This window comes from Meleagris gallopavo, chromosome 1 (genome assembly GCF_905368555.1).
Source record: "Meleagris gallopavo chromosome 1, MGAL_WU_HG_1.1, whole genome shotgun sequence".
Classification (NCBI taxonomy): domain Eukaryota; kingdom Metazoa; phylum Chordata; class Aves; order Galliformes; family Phasianidae; genus Meleagris; species Meleagris gallopavo.
Window position 1 is genome coordinate 60,194,048 of NC_139404.1, and position 26,166 is coordinate 60,220,213.

General features: G+C 49.9%; 2 protein-coding genes across 3 annotated transcripts in view; one reads left to right on the forward strand and one right to left on the reverse strand.

Moving 5' to 3' along the window:
• Positions 1–26,166, forward strand: part of WNT5B (Wnt family member 5B) — a 65,135-nt gene that overhangs the window by 9,424 nt on the left and 29,545 nt on the right. The gene's annotated exons all lie outside the window — the stretch shown is intronic.
• Positions 20,872–23,609, reverse strand: FBXL14 (F-box and leucine rich repeat protein 14). Its single transcript, XM_010715022.3, has one exon. The coding sequence runs from the start codon at positions 23,603–23,605 to the stop codon at positions 22,403–22,405; it is 1,203 nt and encodes a 400-aa protein (XP_010713324.2). The 5' UTR covers positions 23,606–23,609; the 3' UTR covers positions 20,872–22,402.

The following is a 26,166-nucleotide window of genomic DNA, read 5'->3' on the forward strand; positions in this document are numbered from 1 at the left end:
AGCTCTCATGTGACATCAGGACATTTGAAAACATGAGACAGATACTCGGTTGTCTGTTGTTTGATATCCTGCAAGCTGCCATTTATTTTCCTACTCAGGAGTTACTTTTTCCCCTTTCCACTATGGTGGGGAATGTTTTCCATGCTCTGCACGCTGTCTCTGAAGCAGTTTTATGGTGTTCCCCAGAAGCGTGCTTTTGTAAAGTTGCCTTAAAGTGTAATCCAGAGAAAGTCTCTGAACCAAGAAATGCCTTTTTCTGTTTGGCTTTGAGGTGTTATCTCCACTCTTCCAAAATGCAACTGGCTCCATCTACGTCCCTAAGCTGTTTTGTTTGGAGCCAAGAGAGCTGAGAAAATCAAGGGAGGCCACACACATAAACAACTGTGTGTGAAATCAATTAGTGTAAACGAGCAGGAGACATGTTCTTGAAGGGGGGAAGAGTGGTTCTCACGGCAGTTTCCCCTGTGGATTGCCTTGGCGGGCCTGTTACAAACATTACATCACGGGAAGGATGATGAGCCAGGTGAATGTTTTAACTTTTCTTCTTCAGCCAGTATTTAGAGTGGCGTTTGACTGCGACTGAAGACCCTTCCGTGCTCTTTGTGAATATTCTAACAAGAGATTTTAATAACAGAAATGCTCGTAACTACCAGTAACAAATGGTATTGAAGGGACCTGCATTTTGACATCTTCACTTTGAGTAGTTGCATCCTAAATTTGTTTCTAGGAACTGTATCCACTCAGGGATAAGAAGCCACGTCTCTAACAGAGAGTGTTCAGGTTCAGGTACCTGGTGTGTTCAGGTATCAGATTTTCAGCACTGTGTACAGAAACAGTCTACAGGACAGGAAATATTTGCAGGAGATTTTATGAACAATTGCTTATCTCAAATCAGAGAAAGATCATAGTGCTTTTCAAAAATCTGAGAAGAAAAAGAGGTTTCCTCAAGTTGTATGCTGCAAGCTATTATTCCTCTCTGTGGTTGTGTGACCATGAAACCGGATACCGATGTGCAAAAGGACTTCTAAACCTGGTTAACTCTTGGATCGTTGTCAGGTATGACCAGAGTGCCCAGCCTTCTCTGCAGGAGCAGAGTTATTCATGTCTCAGCACATTGTGGTCCTGGGCTGTAGGATACCCCAGGGCCAGTGATTAAGATCACATCCCAGTTCCACTCTGCACCTCTTTAAATAATAGTCTCCTTTCTTTGTAGGCTGGTCTGGGGCACTGATGATGTTCTGGGAGCAAAAAGCTGCGTTTAGGCGTTGCTGGCTGAAGAAAGGCCACAGAAAGGAGGCTGAGAGAGTGAGAGCACTGTTCAGGGGAAAAGGAAGAAAGATTGGGAAATCTGGGAGGCAGCTACTCAGCTCAACCTCCTGAATTGCTGCAGAAGAATGAAGCAGTGCAGCTCTGAGAAATCTTTTTGTCTTTGTGCTCGTGGTACCATTCAGACATTAAAGTCTTTTCATGGCCATGAACCTTCCCTGGCCCCATCCAACCTCCTCCCATCTGGGGATGAGGAAGACAATAAGGGAAATTGCTTTGTGCTTTGCATTGAGGGCTGCCTAATGAATCGCACTCTGCTTAGCCTTGCTCTGAACGGAAAGTTTCTCTTTCAACACAAAAGGTTCCCAAAGGCTTACAGAAGAATCACCTTTGTTAGGGAAAGCTGCGGGATAAGGGTATTGTCTGGATTCTCCTGTTTGTGCAACCTTGTGGTTAGGTTTTGGCTTGATTTCTTGTTTAATTTCTAATCTGCAATAATGTATTATTCCACCTTCCTCAGGCACTTTTATACATTGCCAAAGCAGCCAGTGTGCTTCTTTATGCACCTAAATATTGCTAGTATTGCCAGCGGCCCCTTGGCTTTACAGCACTGAAAGGGGAGTCCCAGCATGTTCATTCTTCTGTGATGCTTGTGTATTGCTGCCTCCCTTTCCTCTTGCAACACACCCAAGAAGCACGTGTCCTCTACGTTCCCTTCTTGGGCTTGGAGGGAAACACAAAGGACATTTGACAACACCAATAAATTAAACCTCTAATTTCCAGAACCTAATTATGGTTCCTGGGTTTGCTGCCTGTCCTGAAAATAAAACTCTTCTCGTGAAGTTCTTTTGTTTTTGTTGGTGGCTGTTTTGTTCTGTTTTGTTTTGTTTCAGCAAAGCAAAGAAACAAAAGCCACGCTACCAGTGCAGAGAATGGTTTGCTGGGTTCATTTTCCCATGTTTCTGTCTGGGTTCAGCTCAGCCAGTTATGCCCCAAGCTGTGCTTTGGGAGGGGCATCCTACACTAAATATATCCGCAGTGTCTGTGAAATGCAGTATGGGGCACTGCGTCATTTGGTGGAGTTTACTTGGAAACTACGGTGGGAAGCCAGCTTTTATTTTCAGCCTAGGGTCAGATGCATTTGGGCAGTTGTCTCACCTAGAATTTTAGTCTCGATCAGGAGCTTGTCCTTGAAAATTGAGACGTTAAACCTTCTCTCTAAAATAAAAAAAAAAAAAAAACAAGCTAACTGCGGCAACAAAATAACGCTGGAGAACCATCACTTTCTTGTTCAGCACCCAGATTTAAGATCCAAGAGCTTCTTTGGATAGGACACGTTAAAAAGTAAATAAAAAATATATCATGTTCGAGTATCATGGCTTACTGAGTAGAGGAGGTGGTGCGATTCTGAGTGCTCTAAATATATCAGGGGGAACTCCAGCTCTGGCTGCGCACTGAAAACTGCAATCCTTGGGCTTTTGGATATACTGGGACAGAAGGGTATGCCTACAAGAAACGCATGATGAACATACACAACTTAGTGCCTAGAGAGGGTTTAGATTTGCAGCTTCTAGCCGTGATTTGAGGCTTGTTTTCCTTCCACTTTTCCAGAGCATGGAAATGTTGAGGTGCAGCACCCAAGCTAGCCTGGGTCACCAGGCCCAGTGTGGTTGCACTGGTAGCACAGAACTGGGGCCTCCTGGGGAACTCACCCAGACAAATAGGTGGTGAAGCCCTCATTGTCTGCCCAGAGCAAGCCAGCAGCTCCTGCCTGCGTGTCTCACACACAACAGTCACACCTCTGGCTGCTGAATGTGTTTTTCTTTCTTCTTCTCTAGAAGTGAGAGGAATGCCTGTGTCTGTGGCAGTCTTTCTAAACTAGGAGATAAGGAGACTGTTCAGGGTAAGGTCTAACATTTATCCAGAGATAACGAAGTAACTCCTGCCTTCTGTTTCATGGTGCCGGGCAAACCTGGCCCACACTACGGACCAAAGCCATCACATTCCACTTGTGGAGGGTACTGGACATACTAGGAGCCTGACCCACAGTCCCTGAACCAGCTGATGTGCACTTCATACCAAACACAATGAAATACTTCACATGTGTTTGGGAGGATTCAAATATGAGAATGAGGGCTGAGATCTCTATCTTTGTGACTGCCGACAAGGTGGAGCAATGTCTTCTCTTCAGGGGCTTCACCTGGCACTAAGAATGCAAGCAGTTGGGTGGGCAGACGACTGTCATTACCATCTGAGCCTGCCAGGTGTAGTTTGTCCTCTTTGTAAAAGCAAAGTGTTAGGAAAACAGAAATACTTTAGCTTTTGTCACGAACTCTGTGTCTGTCCTGTTCTTTTGGTTGCCTAGTGATTCTTAGGAAGATGGTAGGTGAGTGAACATTCCTAGCAGATATTTTGATAGGTGTTTGACAGCTTTGTATCTCTGTTTTTCCTGTGCTTTCTTCAAGTGGGCACTTCTGCTGTGGCTGGGTTGCCATGCTGTTCTGGGGATGGCAGGGCTGGGGGCAGAGGGTTTCCCAGCCAAGGTGGGTAGAAGGCACGACCATGGCCATGTGCTCCATCTGCTGCTCAGCATGGTTGGATGCTCATGGGTTTTGTTTAGCAGTAGCAAAACAGTTCTGTAGAACAGAAAACAGTTCTGTGTGTGCTACATGCCAAGAAGTTACCTTTATTTGGTGAGGAGGTGCCAGTTGGATGATACCTGTCCATCTCAAGTCATTACCTAAGCCATGATAATGTGTAATTAACCCTTCAAAAGTAAGCACTGCTTTTGTATGCAGTTTGCTCTCTTCCTTCTTTCTCCCTCAAACCCCTCTCCCTGCCCCTGCTAACAGGATACCTCCTGACAGGTGTGTTAGTGCTTCCCCATGCCCTATGACGAAGTGACTCCAAGGCAAGAAACATCCTCCAGAGAACAGCAAGTCAGAGATTTCATGTTCCTGAACTGCAGAGTCCTGGTCTACAAGATGACTCCGTGGGGAGGAGAAACTTACGCCTGCTGCTCCTCACTAGTCCTCCAGCCCATTGCAAGCATGAACATAGAGCAGTGAATAGATCCTGGCAGCTCTTTGCCTTTCGGTGCCTTTGAGAGAACAGCTGACAAGTTGGGGCTGCGGTTTTTGGGAGCGGTCTGGCTTTAAAGCAGCAATTCATTCATCTGTGCCAGCAGGAGTGGCCATGAGCTTCCCCTTAGTTTGCAGATATTGAGTGCGAGAGGATGAGGAGGGGGATGAAGAAGGGGAAAGCTGTTTGGGGTCTGGGAAGAGCAGGGACAAGAGGAGGAAATGAGCTAGGAGAGGGGAGGTGGTAACCCTGCTGGGATGCGTATGGGAGAAAGGGTGCAGGTCTTTTCATCCATCTCCCAGTGCCTACACTGCACCGGTGGGCTGTGATGGTGACCCTAGCACGAAATCCCAAAAGGCTGAGGAGCAGCATGTGTGTGGGGAAGGAGGGAATGTGATAAGGCAGAAGGTTAATCCCACTGCTGCAAGCTCTTTTCTATTTGCGCCCATCTCTTATTCTGTGTATTGTCATCCACATTTAGATGAAAGCTGTTGTCTCCTAAATAAAACTAGGATTTCATTCATGCTCTGTAGCAAAGCCACAAAGAAACCCCATGGCTGCAGAAGGCTGAGTAGGAGATTTATTTTATTTAATATTTCCCCTCATAAGTGCTGTACCAGTGCTGCAGGAATAAAAAAAATAAAATTTGGTGTTGTGCCATGGGAGAGACGGTCTTATTGGGGGGATATAAAACTTTGTGTGACTGGCGGAGGTCTCCTGGCGCTCCTGTTAATCCTCCCAGGTCTTGCTGTGGAGCACGTGATGTAAAACGCACAATAATTCCCTTCTGTAATTTTTGGTAGAAATGTTTTGTTTCCTGAGCTGGTGCTCTGTGTTCCCATGTCCTTCTAAGCTGCTGCTGTGTCCCTCTCCAGCAGCCCTACCTTAACAGCTTGGCCGGTTTGCTGGGTGGTTGGGAGCCTTTTGATGGAAGGCGCTATTTAATTATCAGCGGTGTTATGTTCCCGGAGTTCGCTACATGAAAGCAAAATACCGGCAGTCTGTAATTAATCTAAGCTAATGTGCCACTGTTTACACTCCATCTCCCAAACCAGACAGATGTAAGAAGACACCCAGCCTTCATCTGGGATCCTCCCAGGTTATTTCTGAGCTATCTTTGGAGAACTGCCGTGAACATATCTGCCCACCCCACAAGTCCCTCAGAAATGAGTACCTTTAACTTTCTGAAGGAATGAGTGGGAGACTTTGTTCTCTGGCAGGGAATGGGTTTTCATGCCTTTTCGTCTGCGTTACCACAGCTGATGTTGGCTGGCATGGCGCTGGAGTGCAGAACCGCTCCAGCAGTTATGAATTTTGCGGTGCCACTTGAGGTGACTATAGAAAGCTGCTGCGCATGGGGACCCGCTGGCTCCTTTTGGGTGGAAGATGTGCGATTCTCTGCCAGCCTGGCTTCCACTCTTAAAAATAAAATATCATATGTGTTCGTTTCCGGTCACTCTGCTACAAATACTTAGCAGAAAAAGGTGATGAAAATGCTTAGCGCTGTGGAGAGACTTGAAAAGATTATGCATCTATAGTTAGAATGAAGAGTAATAAAAAGGAACGTGACAGAAGTATATAAACGTAGAAGCACAGAGAAGTAAAGCAGGCATTCCTGTGTGTACTTTTACGTAGTACAAGGTTTCCAATTGAAACAAAACATCTGACATAGGTGAAACTTACTTTTTCTTGCAGCACTTACGTAAATAATTGAGACCAAGAATTTAGTAGAATTCAGAAAGGATTAGATATTTATATGGATAAAATTCTTATGATTTATGGATTTTATTCTAGCTATTTCAGGAGGTATTGGGCCTCCTGCTCCAGGACAACCTTCCATCTGCAGCTGGTTAAACAGGCCCCATGGACACATAGTGCCTTCCTTTGGAATACGTGGGGATGGATGCTGGAGCTTTCTGTAAACATGGCTGGAGTCAGAAGTGACCAAGAGCTTCTAATCACTTGCGGGTTGATGTGCGGCAAGTGTGGCCATCATCTTCTCTGACCATAGATCTGAGATGACGATCGTGTGCCATGTGCACTGCAGTGCGTAGATGGGCTCTGCAGGCTCTCATGTGGCCCAGCAGGAAACTTGGCAGCATCAGAGCCCATATGTTTCCCTTCCTCATGGGGAGCAATGCAGCAGGATACAGGGGGACCGTATACAGGGGACTTCCTGGGAATGCTCAACCTCCAACCCCTAGTTTCTTGCTGATTTGGCCAAGGTAGTGTGCTAGTAAAGCTGGCCTGGATGGAAGAAAGCCTGGTGATATCCAGCAGAGGGTGCTCATAAACAGATAGCCTGAGGAACTGGGTACTGCTGGTATCCTGCACTCCGGTTTCTGCACAGCCAAGCCCGGGTTTCAGGGGGCTGTGCCCATGCTGACAGATAGAGTGGGGCTGGAGGGTGAAGCAGTGGGTGCTGAAGACCTCCACGTAGCAGCGTGGTGGGGGCTCCTGTCTAGGACTGGCTCTGATTAGGTTCTACGACATGAAGAAGTGTGAGGTGTCCTCCTCAGGCGTGTTGGCCTGTTCAGTTTGAGCCAAAAGGAATCCATTCTGCCAGCTCAAAGGCTGCTCCAAGTTGCAGACCAGCACAGACAGTGGGAAGATGGGGGATTTGCTTCGAAGTGAGTCCTGGTTTGAACTGCACTGCTGGCATGCTCCTGGCTGTCTCACGTTGGTAGTGGTCAGGCTGGCTGTCTGGTCCCTGCCACCAGAGTCAGGTCAATCCTTTCTGAAATCCTGGTGAGTGCAGATGCTCCATCTGCTCTCGTTCAGGGCAGATTGCAGTCCCTGAGTTTGGAACCAAGTTTATGACTGAGAGTACAAACTCATAACTCTCCAAGTGCATCTTGGTCAAAGCTTCGGAGTGCAATCAGATCTCTTTGTTTGAGCCACAGAGTATGGTGCAAAACTGTAACTTGGTCCCAGCTGTGCTCAAAAGGGTCACAAACCTTTCAGTGAACCTGGGCTGAGTTTGTGCCAAATCCCAGAACCAGGTGTATTTTTCATGTGCTTTTAGGACTGTGTACTGTAAATGTTACGTGGTTCTGAAGTTTAGTCCACAGAGCAATCGCAGCATGTCATCAGGGTACTGGGATTAGGGAAGAAGAGGAGGAATTTTTCTTCAGATAATTATAGGCAGCTGAGTTGCCTATGCTCAGCATCTTTGGAGTGCTTACTTGCCTCGTAGTGTAGGCATCCCTGAACTCCTGTACATCAAAGGGTGAAATACCTGTCTGGTCTGTAATTCAGCACATCTTGCATTACACAAAGATCAGAGGTCACAATTATATCAAATGCAGAAAAACTGCTGTCTGTAGAAGTCTCTCTCAAGTTTCCCTAATACCTTTTCTACTGGAAAAAAAATCCTAGACTGTTTAATAAATGTACAAAATTAACAGTACCATCTTGCATAACTCATCCTTACGTTGATCTCTTAGATAGAGTTTTCCATCAGTAGCTCAAAGCACTTTACAGAAGAGATCCTTCTCACAATCCCAGTGAGGAAACCAGAATAGAAGAAGAAGGTAGAAGGGACGTGTTCAAGGTTATGTGGCCAACCAGAGGTGGGGGCTGCAATAAAATTTGAGGCTCTTAGTTTTGTGCTCTGCTGGAGTTGCTTCTTCAACCTCTGAAGTGCCTTTAGGTCTGAGTGAAACACAGCAGCTATTGACACAATTCAGGGCAGAAGTGTAATTACACACATAGGAGCGGTCACGTAGCCAGATGCCAATGTTTGTGTAAAGCAACGTGTCTTTAATAACCACAAGCGTGGTCAGGCACCCAGTTATTTCCTCTGAAAGACAACCCGCCGTGCGGGTCAGCACCCTCCAGCACTGCAGTGAAACACTGGGTCGGTGTTGACTCAGAGGAAAGAGTGACACTGACTGAGTCACCGCATCGCTTCCTGCAGGACCCTGGGTTTTCCTGGGGGTATCAGCGGGACCCAGCCCTGCTGTCGGGGTGAGATCAGATGAGCTCATGACCTGAAGTGGTCTGACTGCAGTTAAGTGTAAGGAGGTACTCCAAAGAAACACAGCTCATTGTAAGGGCTAGAAGAGTGTTAGATTTTTTTTTTTTCTCTAATGATTTCATCTTGAATTACAGAACTTAACAAAAAAACAACAAAAAAGCCTTCTTTAACTAACTTGGTAATAATAGTATGGTTTTAAATGTACTTGTTTAGCCCATGCTGACTATATACTTACACAGCTACCTCTGGCCTGGGAAAGATCGAAACCACAATGGCTAAGTATAGAGGCCTCTAAAATATCTTCATGTATGCAGTGCCTGAATACACAAACAGAACTGGTCTCTTCTGTCTACAGGAGCAATATTTTCCATAGGATTTGTATTGACAGAGGTTTCCCCCAGAGTTATGCTTATTTATTAGAACAAGAATCCTCCAGAACTACATCTATGCGCTGAACCCCATTTCATGACCACCATCAGCCTGGTACAAGAAATGTAATCTCTTCCTGAAAAAAAGTAAGCACTTCTTTCATTCTGTGGTGGAGCAGGCTCCTAACTAGGGATTGCTTTTTTGTTTCTCTTTAAGTTGCTTTTCATGCTTAGTTTTTGAAAAGAGTGAGGAGATATTGCTTGGATTTCAGCTTTCACTTCTGAGAACAGCTGGTGCACAGAGGAGAAATTCTCCTGTCTTGAATCGTGCAAGGATCCATGTGCTGAGCAAGCAGGCTGCGCTGCTGCTAGATGTATGGAGTTAGTGCTTTGCAGCCTGTTTTCTGGAGTGCACATCTATGCCTCTTTTGGAGCCTCACCCCTGGCTTCTCTGTGTGCCTCCCTTCAAGTCTTTGACTTAGACTGCCACAGCTGCTTTTGGACAGCTGTGGGCAAAGCAGCTTTCTGTTCCTTCTCCGAGTGCAATACCTCAAATATGTTCCTGCTGATTCCCAGCTGTGGGCTACTTTTATACTGACACAACATATTCTTGTGTAAATGACAGATTTCTCTGAAGTGGGGTTAGTGGTGCTGGGGTTACACGTAGCTGTAGGCAGTGCGCGACATTGTTCTGGTGGGAGTGACGTCCCATCCGAGGCAGGAGGTGCTAGGAGTGGCATGCTGAATGCATGCCCAAATTATGTGCTCCGGGGAGTAACACCTGGTTTATGAGACATGTGCAGATATTGCGTAGGTGGCCCTCAAGATGGTGTAGATTTTCCTATCGTTTCTACCATGATTATCTCTTCTGGCTCTGGATCGTTTGCTGGCACACCAGCAACCCTGGAAACCCCCCAGCTTACATAATAGTAAGAACTTGTCCTTCCTTTTTGGATAAAGCAGCTTCTTTAAATGTTTGCAGCAATATGCAGCTGAATACATAGACAGTTCTTTCAACACAAAAACCCCACCTGACACAATTTGTCTGCAGTTACGGACTCAAGCTGTGTTTTGAAATACTTTCAAATACTTATTTCTACAAGTACTATTCTTCAGGGAAATGGTATGGAAGCAGGCAGAAAGGAACACGCTCTAGGAGCTCCTCCAGGATTGATGGGAGGCTCTGACAACTTCATGATGCTGTGCCTTGGGCACAGGGATATCTGGAATTACATTTGAGATGTCTCTGACGACTTCCTTGCAAAGGTTTCAAGTACTTTTTTTGAACTTCCACAAATTAGCTTTTCATTCTCGTGGATATGTGATACTGCTCTCAATCTATACATGAAGCAGCTGAGGTGCAGCCAAGTGGCAGGACTTGCCTGCTGGGCTGATGGTTGGACTGGATAGTCTTAGTGGACCTTTTCAGCTGTAATGATTCTATGCTGTCATGCAGTGAGCTTGGAGCAGAATGTACTCCCTTATTTATACTCAGAGGTGCAACTCGCCAGAATCATAGAATCACCAAGGTCAGAAAATACCTCCAAGACCATCTAGTCCAACTGTTCATATACCACCAAGATTTCTACACTAAACCACGTCTCTCAGTACAACATCTAAATGTTTTTTGAACATCTCCAGGGATGGTGACTCCACCACCTCTCCAGGCAGCCCTTTCCAGCACTTGACCACTCTTTCAGAGAATCAATTTTTCCTGATAGCCATCGTGAACCTCCCCTGGCACAACTTGAGGCCTTTCTCTTTAGTCCTGGCTTCCATGTCACTCAGGAATCTCTGAACACGCAGACTCCCAAAAACTCAAGCCCTATATAGGCCTCTTCACTTACCTCACTCCACTGCTGCTGATGCCCGTGAGGGCAATGCAGTGTATAAGACACAGAGTTCTAAGTTCCTGGGTGAGCAACATCCTCTCTGTGCTGTATGGTAGCTCAGTACTTCTGCTGTGCTACACTAGCAGTGAGACTGGAGATGCAATTGTGCCTTGAAAACAGTTTTTTACTGAACTGAGCACATCCACCTTGTCACCATTAGTGGGCCCTGGGCAGGGGACAGAACTACATCCTCCAGGGATTCCTGTGGAAATCTCTGCTGCTGGATGAGTGGGGCTGCAGTATGAGAAATCACTGAAAGGAAAGATAAAGGGGTGAGGCTTGCAGGAACCTGTAAGAGAAGGAAGTGGGAATGCTGCGACAGAGGAACAATACTGAGTTACCCACTTGTAGTAGGGCTCTCTTAACAACTTACAATGGCAAGTTGTCTTTATAGTATATAATAACATTGTAATACATGAAATCTTGTAACATCCCTGTGCAGAAGTTGCTTTACATTGTTGAGATTCTGGATTCAAATCTTGCAATCTGCAAATGTTTGGGAGGATTGTAATGGTTCACAGGCATGTTTATCATACATCTAAAAATCCACCTGTATGGTGGAGCATTATAACTGTGCTCTTCACAGAGCAAATCCAGCACAGAGATGAAGCATGTTGCACTTTGAGGTGCATCCACAGAGTTGAGCGAAAGGCCTGAAGGGGAAGGAGTTGCGTGCCAGGCCTTAAGAGGTTGCCCTAAACAGAAGAGTGACGAAGCCTTTTCTGTTGCCAGCTGTGGAAAGTACCTGGGGGCGGAGAAGCTTAATCTGCAGGAAATACAGAAGATTTTAGATGGATATGGAGAAAAATTATTATAAGAAAACTGCAAGTGGTTAGATAGGGGACAGCAGGCTTCGCCCTTGACAGGAGAGTTTTGGGAATGGATGAGAGACACCTTTTGAGGAGTGATCTAAGTATACTTGATGCTGCCTCCGTGCAGGATGTTGGGCAGGGATCTGTGGAAGTCCACTGTGTTTCAGTGATACTGTAAGGAGGGCTCTTGAAGGTTATCTGTGGATGGCAAACTATGTAAAAATAGACTGGGAACTCCAGGAGGGAGGCTTGCTCGCAGTGCCTGGGGATAGATGGCTGGGTGAAAGATTCACTTTTTAGGCAGGATGGCTCCCCTGTGGGTTTACGCCTCACATTCAGTTAACTGGAGTGAGAAAGAGGAAGGAGAACTGTCTCTTCCCCAACCTTACATTTGTAGCAATACTAATGAATCATACAGGTCACATACGATGCTACCGACTACTGGCAATTCTGAGTCCCTTATCTTTAGATGCTGAAGCTCTCCAGTCTTGGAGAGCGGACTCATCTGTCTTCTGAAAGGTGGACAAATACAGCATATCTTAAAGTACATCAGCCTTAATGAGCAGTTTTGAAAATGCTGGGTCATTAGCCATTATATCTTACCATCTTAAAACTCTTTGCAAAAGCACTGTGTGTGGAAGAAGAGAGTGAGGAAGAGAGAGGTAAGAGACCTGATTAAAAAAAAAAAACAAACACCACCAACAACAAAGCAAAACAAATGACATTTAGGCAGCATTCAAAATTGCAAAATGAAAATCCCCACCTTAGGCACCACCTAACTCCTAGGGGCATCTAAATTCCACAAATGCCTCATTTGCCTTTTCCTCTGTGTTTGTCTGGTTTTTATTTTAACACCCCTCAGGTGCTGAGTGCTGTACTTGCGTGCCTGCCCAAAATTGCTTGAGTCTGATCGTGATCCAGAAGGAGAACACCTTGGCCCCTGAGCCTCCCCAGGTGTTTTCAGAACACACCTAGCGCACATGGATGCGATAAGATCCAAAAGGCAGAGGCAGCCACTGCTTTCTTTTGAAACATCTTCCATACCAACCATATGGTTGGAAGGCTCAGGGGTCAGAGACTATTTCTGTGCTTTACTCAACAGCTGCTGTATGGAATGTGCAGAAAGCTTTCCAGAAGTAAATACAGGCCCTGAGAGTAAATGCTCGTGATCTGCAGTCATTCTTTTCCTTGTGTGCTCTTCTTGCCACACATCTGAAATGACCAGTGCGGCTTAGAAGGAAAGGGGAAGAATAGCCCTTTCTCCCAGCCTCACCTGAGGGCTCATGGTTACTGCCTTCTCTGGGAGGTATATGTCTGGGGTGCTGCAAAGGGAGGAAGGAATTAAGCATGTCTTCCTTTGTCTGCTGTTTAGAAGCAAGGCATGCCTCTGCTTCCTCCAGGTCTGGTAAGGCTTGTTTGTACACAGGTGCAAGCACAGCAATTTGACAATAGAGGAGCAGTGCCTAATTGAATGGTTTGGATGGCGTGTGAGCCCAGGCACTTCCCAGTAGCTCTGATTAAGGTATGTGGCTCCTCAGGCAGGAGAGCCAGCAGTGCTGACAACATGTGGCTCCCTGCCTAGCAAGGAGTTGTTCTGGAGCCTCTAAAGTGTCTGACTCTTGTGTGTCGGCTGTGAAAGCACCAAGGACTCCAACCTAGGTCCCACCCTTGGAGCGAGGCTCTGGAAAGTTGGGTGTTGGAGTGCACACAGTTTCACTGCCAAGGCTTTTTGGAACTTGCTATAAGTGACTTGAGCAAGACCTCCTGCATAATGGGTTTGCAGAGCCAAAGCCCAGCCTCATGGCCTGTCCAAAGGACCATAGCTCTGTCTGCTCTTTTTTGTTTTTTTATTTTCCAGTTCAGCAAGGCTTACAGGACTGGAATCAGTTGCTTTTTCTTGAGTGATTATTAAGAAGGACTTCTAGAATACAGTGTTGCTCCTGTTATAGATGTGCAGTGCAGCAGTAGGGCTCAAAGCCCGGGGTCTGGCTATAGGGCTGGGCTGAGATGCGTGCTGGTGGTTTTTCTGGATCCAGCTGCAGTGGTTTAGGTTTCTGGCTGAGCCTGTCTGAAAGCGGCGCAAACCAAAACACAAAGAGAGGGAGGGTCGTAAGTACCCCCATTCTCTCCTGATAATCCCTTAAAAAATAATTGCAGGCCTAAACCTCTGGCCTCCAGCAAATTTTCCACTCGATTAGAGGCTTTTGTGAAGCTAGGGAAAGGGACACGCAGACTTGCACATTGTGCTGCTGCCTGAAACTTCCAGCTGGGATTTTTTCCATCAAAAGGGGATTTTAGTAAAACCATTATAAGGGGCTTAGTCACAGAAAAGCAGTTGAGCTGAGACAGGGGTAGATTAGCTCTAACATGCTTGTTTTTGGCACCAGAGACAGGGTGGAAGTTACACCCAGCCATTCACATGCAGCCTCCACATGTCTGCCCGCGCTTCTGGCAGGTGTGCAGGGAGGTGTCATCTCAGCACGCCGCGTCCAAAGCAGCCCGAGATACGGGGTAGAAGCCAGCAGCCCAAACGCAGTTCTCCAGCACTGCCGTCTGAATCTCTAAATCAAATGCTGCTGCCATCCCACTGGTCTTTGGTGTGATCTGTGCGAGTTTTGCTAATGGGCAGGTGCCCCTAGGGATGGAAAATCGTGATGGGCAATGCCATTTGTGGCCTTAAGGACCATGTCCTGCCCTTGTCTTTGATCCACACGGGTGGTCTCTCCGAGTGACTGCAGAGAGGGTCCTGGTGAAGATGCAGATAGAGCAGCTGATGCAATCTGAGCCGTACCTGTTGTGACTAGACAACTGCCTCCAGGACTGTCCAGGCACTGCTGTGTGTCAGTTCTGCCTTTGTTTTCGAGGCTTGCCCTGCTTGAAACAAAAGCTTCAATAGCTGAAGAATGTGAGAGTGGGATGTTTTGCTGGACTAGTCACTGTTGCTTGGAGCTTTCCTACAACCTGTGCTCATACATCAGCACTTCTGGGGGTTCTGGATGGCAGAACCCTGCTGTGAGGATAATAGGAAGATGGCCCCCACACTTGGTGTTCTCTGCCCTGATCCTCCCTTTCAGGGCAGCGTGAGGCTGGAAAGCTCATTTAGACTCTGCTGCTCCAGGTGCCAGCAGTCAAGAGAACTGTGGAAGCAGAAGGGGTGGACGTAATCTGAGTTGCTTCCACCTCTTTCCCCGTCAGTGATCATACTTGCCTTTCTGATGCCTGTGCATGTAATGAGCCATGCAGAAGCTAATTACTAATTCTAGGAAATTATTGGGTACAGCTGTTTCTGAAAAAGACACTATAACTTGTGTTTGTAGCAGCAGTGTTAGAAGTCAGAGGGAGGAGAAACATTCAAGTTTAGGTGCTAAAAAGGACATGTGCATACAATCCTTGGTACTTTAATCACCATGGAGGTATCCCACTGAGCAGCTGCCAGCAGCATAACCAAGCCCTGCGCAAAAGAACTGAGCTAAAATAATCCAAGCATTGATTTGTTTTATCCTACTCTGTTCATATTCTCATACTTGTGCATGATTTGCTTAGTGTGAAGCTGCAAAGGTTGAGATGAGGACTGCTTTGGGTGTTACTCTGGGCAACAGCACTAAGCCTGGAGCCTATGAGGAGGCTCACTGCTGGTGTTCCTATGGCAGAGCCACAGCCTGGTTCTGGTGCAGCAGGGGTGAGGAAGTGCTGGTTCTAAATCAGGGGGATATCTTGTCATACAATCACGGAATCATAGAACAGCTTGGGTTGGAAGGGACCTTAAAGCCCACCCAGCTCCAACTGCTTGACGTGAGCAGGGCTGCCACCCAGCAGCTCAGGCTGCCCAGGGCCCCATCCAGCCTGGCCCTGACTGTTTCTAGGGATGGGGCACCACAGCCTCTCTGGGCAGCTGTGCCAGGTCCTCACTGCCCTCTGAGTAACAATTTTTTTCCCAACATCTAATCTCAATTTCCCCTCTTTTAGTTTAAAGCCATTCCCCCTTGTTCTATCACTATCACTGTGTAACATGTCTTGCTGTTGAAATAGGTGTTTTCCAGCAGCAGCCATTTCAGTCCTAGACTGGGTCCCTCACGGGGACCAGGCAGCTGTCTCCACATCATTTGCTTTAAGGTGAAAACCCACAGCAGCCTCATCAGTTTGAGGAGCTGGAGGAGCATGCTGGAGTTAACCATGGGGAAGCCAAGTGTTGATGACAAATTCCACTTCTGCTTGTTTCCTGCCAGACCAGCTTCCAACGGCAGCCATCTCACCCAGGGTACATGTCCAAGCTGGACTAGGTGATCTTAGTGGTCTTTCCAGCCTTAATGATTCCGCATAGAATCCCTCCTGTCTCTTACAGCCTTTCTGCCCATTTTCCTGCCAGTGCCGCAGATGACCCGAGGTGACAACACATCTCCGCTGGCCTCGCCCTGCCGTGCTCACACACGGCATTGCCTGCGCTCGGCACTCCACCTGCGCTGCAGAGCGCGTTTCCCAGCGCGAGCTAATTAATTAATTAGGCGGTGAAGAGCGCGTAGCCGGGGCCCCCGTCCGCCTTCCCAGCGGCTGAGCGCGACTCCGGGGGCTGAGGGCAGCCGGGGCCGAGCCCGCTGCGGAGGCTCCCCGGGGCGGGCGGCGGCACTCGGCGGGCAATGCTGCCGCCTGGCGGCGCGGCGCGGGGCTGCGGCGGGGGCTGCCCGCGGAGGGCGGCCCGGTGTCCCCGTGTCCCTCCCTTCCCTTAGGCCTGAGCCCGAGCCTGAGCCTGTCCCGGTGGGGCAGCCCCTCATGAAGGCCGAGGCGCTAAGAACGAGGGGAGGAGAACGACAAGGAGGTGTCTGTGTGCGCATCTCTGTTTCTGTAGCAGAACGGCAGCCTGGTTCGATACAACTCAATAAGCTCCTGTGGAAATACTTGCTTGGGGTGTATGTCCCTATTATGAAACCGTTGGCATCCCTTCCGAAGCACATCTCAGATTTTAGGGAGTCTTTTAGGAGAATCTTGTTTCTGTTCATCATTCTGTTGCAAGAGCAGGTCGGATTTGGATCTTTCAAAATCTTGACAGCACCGTTTCAGGTTGGACTGGCATGTAGGTAATGCGTTTGGTAGATTTAATTAAAAACGGTGGAAAAGCACTCAGTGTCACTGCCAAACGTGGCTGGAATCTGAGCTCTGGCAGAGGAGCCCACAAGCCCTCTCCAGCTCTGGGCTGGGGAATCCAGCAGCCAGGCAGGGAGCATTGTGCAACACGGCCAGCAGCTCTGGCATGGGGCCTCGCTGCTGTCCTTAGGGGTCCTTGGATGGGCCAGAGCCACCCCAATGGGTTTATCAATTATTTTTCCTCCACAGAAGGCACTGTTAAATTGCTGCTGGCTGAAGTAATGGGATTTTAGGTAGAGGATCAAAAAAGAGAAGGCAAAGGACTCACTTTGCTAGAAGCAGCCCGTGTACATATGTAGCGAGGCTGCCAAACCCCAGGGGTACTTACCTACCTTTAAGCTGCTAAGGACAGCCTGTGCTGACTTCTGCCTTTGGATCTGAAATGTCCAGGTGCTTTGGCCACCACGCTCTCATTTTGGCTCTTCCTCTTCATCAGAGGGCATGTTCAGTAGCTATATTTTCATGGAGACAACCTCTTGTCCTAGCATGGACCCAGGCAGTTTGCATTACACCTGTCCCCAAGCCCTCATGATTTATTAATAGGGAAACAAATGAGCCCCAAATCTCTGTGACTAATGGATTCAGACAAAACTGCAGCACAGGGTGGGAACATATAAAATGTGTAAATCTCCACACACCGGTCTCCCACGTGCTCGTCCAAGGGCAGTAGGACCCAGGTGGAGCCTCCCTTTCATTCCATCTCTCCCTCCCCACATGTGCTTTTGGAGATTGGTTGGGAGAGAAGCCAGCCTCTGGCTCTGGCCAGGGACGCAGCTGCTGCAGCAGCCAGAGACCTGCACACTTGGGTGCTTCGCTGCAGCTTGCAAACTGCCATCTTCTGCTGCCCGTCCCTTTATCCCCGCTTCGTGTCACACCTGCTCTGCTCCTCTGTCCTGAGCAAGGACTGCCTCAGCCAGCAAGGCTGATGGTGCTTTTGCTGGGCTGAAACCCGTGGGCTGGGGCAGGCAGTGCAGAGCCCTTGCTGCTTTGGTGGTGCTCTGAGGAATGTGGGGACACAAACGGGAGATTTCTAGCCCACTTCCAAACGGTGCTTTTATGGCTTTCTACCTTTGCTGCCAGCTGAGTCATATTCAAAAATTCAAGAGCGGCTGGAGAGCGAAAATTAAGTTTCCTTGTTACCCTGAGGAGTCATATGGTAATTGGTCTATGGTTGTTGGCAATGGATTATTTATTTGGAGAAACCCTTCTCTTTACTAGTGAAAACATGCATTCTTCCTGCTCTGGCTTCGCAGTACAGTAAGGCTGTGCCCAAGGACCTGTCGTTCCCAGGCATGAGAGCACAGAAGTCAGTGAGGAGCACTGGCTTCTGCAGTGGGAACAATCCCTGGTGTTTCAGGGTGCTTTGGTTTCAGCAGTGTCTTTAGGCTTGGCTTCCACTTAAACAGCATGCTGGGCCATGGGGCAATGGTTTTGGCTTTGTTTTTGTTTTGTTTTTTTCCTCTAGTAGGCAGAGAAGTTTGGTGTTTTTTTTTCTTGTATTTGGTTGTTTTGGTTTTGTGTTTTGGGGGGTTTGTTGTTATTGTTGTTTAGGAAAAAAATCCTGTTCGATTTCTGATTACAGAACTCAAGAGCACATACATTCTAGTCATTTAGACACAGACATCCAACTGTTATCCATTCAAACATGACCCTTAATAAGGAGACACCATTTTTAGTCAAATCCAGAGGAAACAACCCTTTTTGGGGATCTGTCATGCGAGATCTATCATTCCCCATCCCTCACTAGAACTGCTGACTACCCTGGGAACCTCAAAGGTAATTAAAAAAATAAAAAACCCATTACCTCAAAGGTAATGGGAACCTGATCTGGAATTTCTGTCACTTATAGCGTTCGTACATTGTCTTTTCAGTCAGAAAGTTACTGTAGACCCTTTTCTTCATGCAGGAAAGAAAGACCCCACACCTCCCTCCAAGTGAAGGAAGATGGATATAGTGTCAGGCTCAATTAGATCCAATTGTGGCTTTCCCCAGTGTGAACAATGCAGCTTTTGTGATGAACTCTCAGCAGAAAGCGTGGAAGTCTTAGAGAGAGAAAGAAGACAACGCAGACCCCAAAGTCCCAGTCTTGAGGTGCCGGCCCTTTTCCTTGGGGTGCGGATGAGGTTGTGCACAACTGCCCTCTTGAAATGTGATTTTCCCCTTTGAAATGCAGCACCGAGATAAAAGGGGAGAGGTGGTTAGGGCTGGGAACAAAGAGCCGTGTGTTGTCCAGCCTGAGCCAAAAGCATCGCGGAGGCAGAGGTGAGCACAGGGCCAGGCCCCACACCTCCTCGGTTGGGCGGCCGAGCACCCGGGGCAATACCCGGTGAGCGGGGTGCCCGAGCAGGATAGTGCACAGGGAACAAAGTGGCCTGCTCAGTGCTGGAAGTGCTTAAAATGCAAATATACAGGAACTTCAGACCATCCCCCTCCCTCCTCGGCATGGAGGAAAGCAGCTTAAATACAGCCAGGCCTGGAGAGGAATGTTAAAAAGAGGGGAAGAATCACCCTCCTCCTTTCCATAGGGACCCTCACACGGCGAGATTCAGTATGCATGACTGAACAAGCAAGCAAGGACAGCTCCTCTTTTAACTTTCCTGAACAATGGCTCTGGCTTCTTCCACCATTTCGCATTCTCTGTACCCCAACCCCTCCTTTAAGAAAGGAAAGGGGCAGCGGGGGAGAGAAAGCCCTGCTGCAGGACTTAGAGGGAGAAAAGCTTTGTTTCATGCCCTATAAACACCGCTTAAGCTCCATCTCAAACAACAATAAAAAACCCACATCGTGCAAGTCTAAAAGGGACCCTGTCAGGTTAAAAGTCATACATTAAAGAGAAAGATTACGGTATAGTACAAAGGACACCTTCGATTATTCAAACTTTTTTTTTTTTTTTTTTTTTTTACGTTCCCACTTCACTTCCTCTTTCCTTTCATCTTTGCTTGGGCAATGGAAACCAGCGGAGCCATGTCTGATGTCCCAGGTTCTCCCAGCTTGCATGGCTTTGCTGGGAAACATTTTTATCTGATGGGTGTTCCACAGGGAGCGGTGAGAGTGGGCCTCAAGTTAGGCACAGACCCCCTCTGCCATCTACCTGGGACTGTGAAGAACGAACAGATCGGTCCTTATGCTCTCCCTTTGAAGTGTCAGCTTTCCCCTGTCACAAATTACCAAATTCACGTGGTAACATACTCCAGCTGAAGCAGACACCTCACACCAAGGAGCATCTCAGCACCGGTTCTCTCCATTGATGCCGAGAGCTCCCGCAGCCGGTGCTGCTCCAACCAAACCTTCCCTAGAACCTTTTAATGCTGATGTTAGCCAGCATCCTGCACTGAGGGATCAGACCCTACCTCAGCAGCAGCCCCAGCCCCTCTGCACCACGAGCACACCAGGACAGGCAGGCACCTATCATCAAGAAGCACAGACAACACAGATACGGCTTTTTTTTTTTTTTTTTTTTTTCAAAAACATACTTCATATTTCCTCTTTTATTATATAAATATCAGTTTAACCTTTTACTGTAAGAATATAAAATGTTTTAAGAGGATCTTTGTTATTTTTATACAAATTCACAAACAGTACAATTAATCCATAGGGGTCTCTGGGTTTGCGTTAACTCTGTGGTCTGGCCTGTTACTGTGGAGGGTTTGAGATATTGAACACGTGAGAAAGGGGAAAAAGAAAACAAAAAAGCCAAGATAGTTTTCTGTTTAAAAAAAAAAAAAAATCCTTAACTCTTCCTCTTTAAAATAATAATAAAAAAAAATCTAAAGAACCAGCTCCATTTTATTGACAGAACAGAGATAAGACAGATGAACTTCAGTCTCCTCCCCTCGCGCTGCAGCCTCGGGGCCTGCAGGCTGCTCGCTCCTCGCCCACAAACAGGAAGCCTCGCACAGTGACCTTTTGTAGGTGATTCGAGAGGGGAGGGGAAAGGATTTGCATATATCTCTAAATAATTTTGTAAAAAAAACAACTTGCATTTTACACATTTCTGTTGTAGCAGTAGCCCGATCCTCAGCACGGATTCTCACGTTACACGCTTGTGCTAGAAGAGGCAAAATGCAGAAGCACAGTTTGGGTCCCCAATCCCCAGCGAAGAGGGAGGGAGAGGCACAACCAGAATGTGAAGGTGGGACACAGCGGGGTAAGCTCAAAAGCAAACAAAGATTTTTAAAAAAAGAAAAAAAAAAAAAAAAAAAAAAAAGGGAGGGGAAAAGGGGGGGAGAAAATGAAGAACAAACCCAAGGAAGGGGCATTATTCCAGTCTAGGCACAAAAATGTTTCAGTCTCAAAATCTCTTTCCTGTAAGAATTCCAGGGCTTTTGAGGAGGAAAAAAAAAAAAAAAAAAAGTAACAAATTAAAACGAGGTAGCCAGACATCATATATATATTTATATATATAGAATATATTCAGCAGAAAAAAAATGTACTTAAAAATCCACAAGAACAGCAACTTCAAATGTCTTTAAAAATAAAACCGTGTAAGAAAATGAATACTGTAAAGAAGAGAATGAATGAGGAAAACTGGGACCACTTACAGGACATAAGCGAGGGATATAGATGGGAGAGTAAGAGGCTGTTTTTGTAGCAGTAATTTTTTTTATGCATTTCAAAATAAAAACAGGTCACAGTATCTCAAATGAAGCAGAAATGAAGCTGGAGATTCTTCCTTAAGTCCCCCAGGCCGAGGGGAGCTGGCCACCCCTTCTACCCGCTCAGCCCCCATCCAAGAGGAATGGATACATAGTTGGATATGTCTATCCCTGTTGCCAAGAAGAGGGAGGGGAGAAGGAGAGAATGGTGAAGGGGAGTCTCTCAATAACTCTGTGGCCCCCAGTGCACGGGAAGGTCTAAGAGACCAGGGTCCACGTCCAGGCTCTACAGAAACTGGGTAGGAGGAAATGGTATCTTCATCTCCAATACGGAGATGGGGAGAAAGAACAGAGTGCCTGGGCTTTTCCTTTAGCTATAGTGCAGGATGACGTAGAAACGTGCTGACAAAAGGAGAGGTTGTAGCTGTCCCTATTCTCAGTGCAGTGGAGAACTGGAGTAGTGGGAGTATGTATCTACCCACAGCAGAGAGCAACATGGAACTGGAGATTGAAAACAGACTTTAAAAAAAAAAAAAAGAGAGAGAAAAAAAAAATCAATGTACCTAGGGAGCAGTATTTCTGTCACAATTCCCAGCTGACAGGGGAGGGGCAGGCGCAGAGGTGGAATGGTTAGGGTTTGTTTTTCAGGGCTTTTATTTTTTTTATAACCAAAAGCTATGTCTGTGCCCAGTGCAGGATGACTGGGTGGCCAGGTACATAAGTGTAGCTAGGAAGCCTTTCCTGCTGTTGTAATTGTTTGTTCCCATTTCCATTCCCACTCTCCTTTATATAAATCAAAAATACTCTATTCTCAATACATGGCAGAGCAAGGGTCTCGATCTTTATCCATCCTTAGTGCAGGAGGGGATGGAATCGGGGAGTGGGGATAAAGAGGGGTGTCTCTAGCCCCAGTGCATAAGTGTGGGCTTCTACCTCTTCTGTAAGGGCGAGGATGCTGGGGTAGGGATGCGGAGAGCTCTGTTTCCCCTGTGTGGAGCTGGAGGCATGACCTGGAAAAAGGGTGGACGTTTCCTCTCTTTCCTCCTGCCCCCCACCCCACCCTTTCCTCCTTCTCCTCCAGAACGAGGACAGGTAGGCAGCACACAGGGGTCAAGGATACTCGCTCTGTTCTTCCCTCCAGTGCCAGGGTGCGTGGGTAGCATGGCTGTGCGCGTGCCCCTCTCTCCTCTCCTCCGTTGCAGCAGTCAGTCAGTCCTTCAGTCCATGAGTTCCTCCGGAGGAGATGGAGGTCTCGGGGCACCCCCTCCTCTCACCTGACCTTCTCGCTCTCAGTCATTTCCCACAGTCCCAGGTTGAGCACCTTGAGGCAGGGCAGCTGGGTGATGCGCTCCAGGCCCCGCTTGGTGATGCGGGTGCAGCCGTAAAGGTCGATGCCCGTCAGCTGGCTGAGGTGTTCAGCGATGAGCTCCAGGCCCTTGTCGGTGATGCGGACGCATTGGCCGATGTTGAGGGTGCGCAGCCCGTGCATCTGCCGCACCATGCGGTTGATGCCCTCGTCACTGATGTGGCAGGAGCAAAGGGAGAGCGAGCGCAGTCCGTCCAGTCCTTGTGCGATGTAGGCCAGGCTCTGGTCCCCCACTTTGTCGCAGAAGGAGACGTCAAGGCCGGAGAGCCGCAGGCTGCCCATGGCCAGGTGCATGATGCCTGTGTCGCTGATGTTGTCGCAGGAGCGCAGGTTGAGGCTGCGCAGGCTGCTCATGTGCGACAGGTGCAGCAGCCCCGCGTCCGAGATGCCCCCGCAGAAGCTGAGGTTGAGCTGGCGGAGGCGGCCCAGCCCACGGGCCAGGTGCTTGAGTGAGAGGTCGCTGAGCTTCTGGCAGTCCTGCAGCGTGAGCTGCTCCAGACCCAGGCAGCCCTCAGCCGCACTGCGCGTCATGCCCGCCAGGTGCCCGATGCCCACGTCAGAGAGGTGCCGGCAGGAGCGCAGGTTGAGGCTCTTGAGGCGCTGCAGGCCCCAGGCGATGAGCAGCAGCCCGGTGTTGGTGATGTTGCTGCAGCCACCCAGCTCCAGCACCTCCAGCCCCTTCAGGTACTGGGCGATGCGGCCCAGGCTGCTGTCCGTGATCTGCTTGCAGAGGCTGAGGTTGAGAGAGCGCAGGGAGCTGATCTCCGCCACGAAGGCGTGGCCCAGCCCGTTGTCGGTGAGGTTGTAGCAGCCGCTGAGGTTGAGGCTCTCGATGTCCGCCATGCCCTGGATCACGTAGCTCAGGCTGCGCCGCAGCGACAGGATCTGCACCCGCCGGATGCCCCGCGCCGCCAGGCTGGGGAAGAGCGAGGGGTTGGCGCGGCGCAGGTGCAGCTTCGCCTCCACGCCCCGCCACACGGAGCGGTGGTAGGCGGCGTCCCGCCAGGCCGTGCACACCTGCGCCGCGCGGCCCTTGTCGCGCACCTCCAGGTACCCGAAGATCATGGCCAGCAGCTCCGGGAACAGGCACGAGATGTGCGTTTCCATCGCCCGCCCGCGCCCGGCCGCCCCCGCCGGCGCCGCGCTCCGCCGCCGGGCCCGGCCCGCTTCCGCTCGGGGCCCGCCCGCCTTCCGCTCCGCGCTCCGCGCCTCGCCGCGCTCCTCCCGCCCGCCGCCGCCGCCCTCACATCGCCGGCCCGGGCGGCGCGGCCCGGCCCGCGGGAGACGCTGCTGCCGCGCGAACGGCCCGGCCCGGCCCCGCGCCCCGCGGCCGCCTCCTCTACCGCCGCGCCGGGCGGGCCGCGCCGCTGCTGCCGCTGCTGCCGCCGCGCTGCTGCCGCCGCGCCGCGCCGTGCCGCATCGTGCCGCCTCCCGGCGGGCGGGTGCGCTCCGGCGGCGGCGGCCCCCCGCGCTCCGGCGCCGGCCGCCGGGCCCCGCCGCCTCCCTTTGTCTCCGCGCTGCCGCCGCCGCCGCTCACAGCCCGCGGCCCCGGGCCGCCCGCATCCCGCGGCGGCGGCGAGAGGGCAGCGAGCGAGGCAGGGGGTCGCGCCGGCACGGCCCGGCCCGGCCCGGCCCGCCCCGCCGCCGGTACCGACTCCGCCGCTCCGGGCCCGGCCGCCGCCGGCCGCCTGCTCCGCTCCGCCGCGCGCCGCTCGCTGCTGGGCCCCGGCGCCGCGCTCCGGCCGGGCGGGAGGAGGGGGAGGAGGCGCGGCGAGGCGGGCGGGGAGGGAGCGAGGGAGGAGGAGGAGGAGGCTGGGATGGGTTGGGCCGGGCTGGCGGCGCTGCCGCCGCCGCCGCCGCCGCTGGCGCTCCCCGCGCCCTTGCGCAATGGTACGATCCGGAACACTCCGAGCCGTCGCCCCGGCAACAGCGCGACCCATTCGCTGCGTCCCGCCGTTAACCGTTGCCGCGCCGCCGGCGGGGCCGGGCCGAGCGCACCTCCACGCGGGGCCGGCGGGGATTCCCGGCTGCGGGCCCCGAGGGGAGGGTGCGGAGGGGCTGATGCGGAATGGAGGGAGCGAAGGCCCGGCTATAGGGACGCTACGAGGGCTGCTGTTGTGGGGCCGCCGGGTCGGGCCGTGGAAGAACTTTCGGCTCGGAAACGGTGTGAGCGCTCCCGTGAGCTGAGCGATTTCCAACCGTGTCGGGAATGAATGTTGGGAATCCGAATTTCCTGCGTGTCCGTAGCCTCGTGTGGGGGTAACAGTGTGACTCGGGCCCAGTGCTGTCACTGGGTGCTACAAACAGATGAAATGGTGTTGTGGATCAGGTAAGGCTTCGCAGAATGCCTCCAAAGGAGAAGCGCTGGTCTTCCGTGCCAAAGTGCTGTAAAGAAAAAATAAAGCTTGTATTTGTTCAACACGGCGGGGTGCGTTCTTAATACTGTTTGGATTGCTAAAGTGATACTGAAATTAGTACTGAAATTAGCCTGGTTCTGACATTTGTTACAGTGAAACCTTCAGCAGCCTGGAGGAATGAGCTCGACTTTAATTGTCTGTCTGCTGCAGAATCACCATTGCTCCATCCTCACACGCGTTAGCTGATTGTCAGAGGTTAAATGCACAGTTTTTCATTCTGCCTTTTTCTTAATGCTCCAAGTCAGGGGCAGCGACAGCTGATGGACTCTCAGGCCCCGATGCTGCCATGAGGTCCCGGTGCACACACATGCATCCAACCGACATGTGGCTATGGTTTGGCAGCACACAGAGCCCAGCACTACAACTCCCAGGCCACGTGATGGGACGCGCTGACCTGCTGCTCATTCACTCTGTCAGCTCGCGACGCTTCTGACAGGTTAACTTTTTATGAGCAGACTTTCTGCCGGCTCAGGTATCACCAAGCACAGCCCCAGCTGGATCAGGTATCGTCTGCACCCCTGCAGCTGGCGCAAAGCCAGCGTTGGCTCTGGCTCTGCACCGTGCGCTCTGCCTCGTTGAGCAGGATTGTGCTATATGCCTTGGCCCGATCCCGATCAAATCTGTGCTCCTGGGTGATCCGGTGCAGGGTACGGCTGGTTTTAATGACCATGGATGCCACGCCAGATGTCACCTGGTGAGAACTGAGCTTTGCGGTACGATTTGGTTGTTTTGGCGGTCTTAAGGGTGGCGGTTAACCAGCAGGTTAACTGGAAAATGATCAGGTGAATGGTGCTGAGCGGCAGCGCTGCAAATCTCGAACCGTTCAGCCCAAGGGGAAAGTCAAGGTGAAGTGAGGAGCAGGTGAAAGGTGCATGGAAAATATTTGAGGAGTGGCCGAGGTCGCTTTGTTTGCTCAGCCCGGAGAAGAGCGGAGGTTCGGCTCAAGAAGGACCGCTCAGAAGCAGGATGGGTCTGGCAGAGATCCGACAGCATGTGGAAGTGAAGTGGCACAGAGGTGGCGTTGGGATCTCCTGGTGATTCTTGCATTACTCATGCCTGGCAAAGCACAAGCGAATTACACAAGTCATTCTGAGAGTGCGCTAACGAAGGCTGCTACTATATTATCCCAAATTTGGTTGCAGAATCTTACCATGGAAGTAATGCTGCACTTCCCATCCCTCAGCCTTTCCTTTAAAATGACATTTGGAGGAAGCATGGAAAGGCGTGTTCTAAGGCACAGAAGTCAACACA

Coding starts and splice junctions, on each gene's coding strand:
- FBXL14 (XM_010715022.3), bottom strand. CDS start 23,605: ATGGAAACGCACATCTCGTGCCTGTTCCCGGAGCTGCTGGCCATGATC.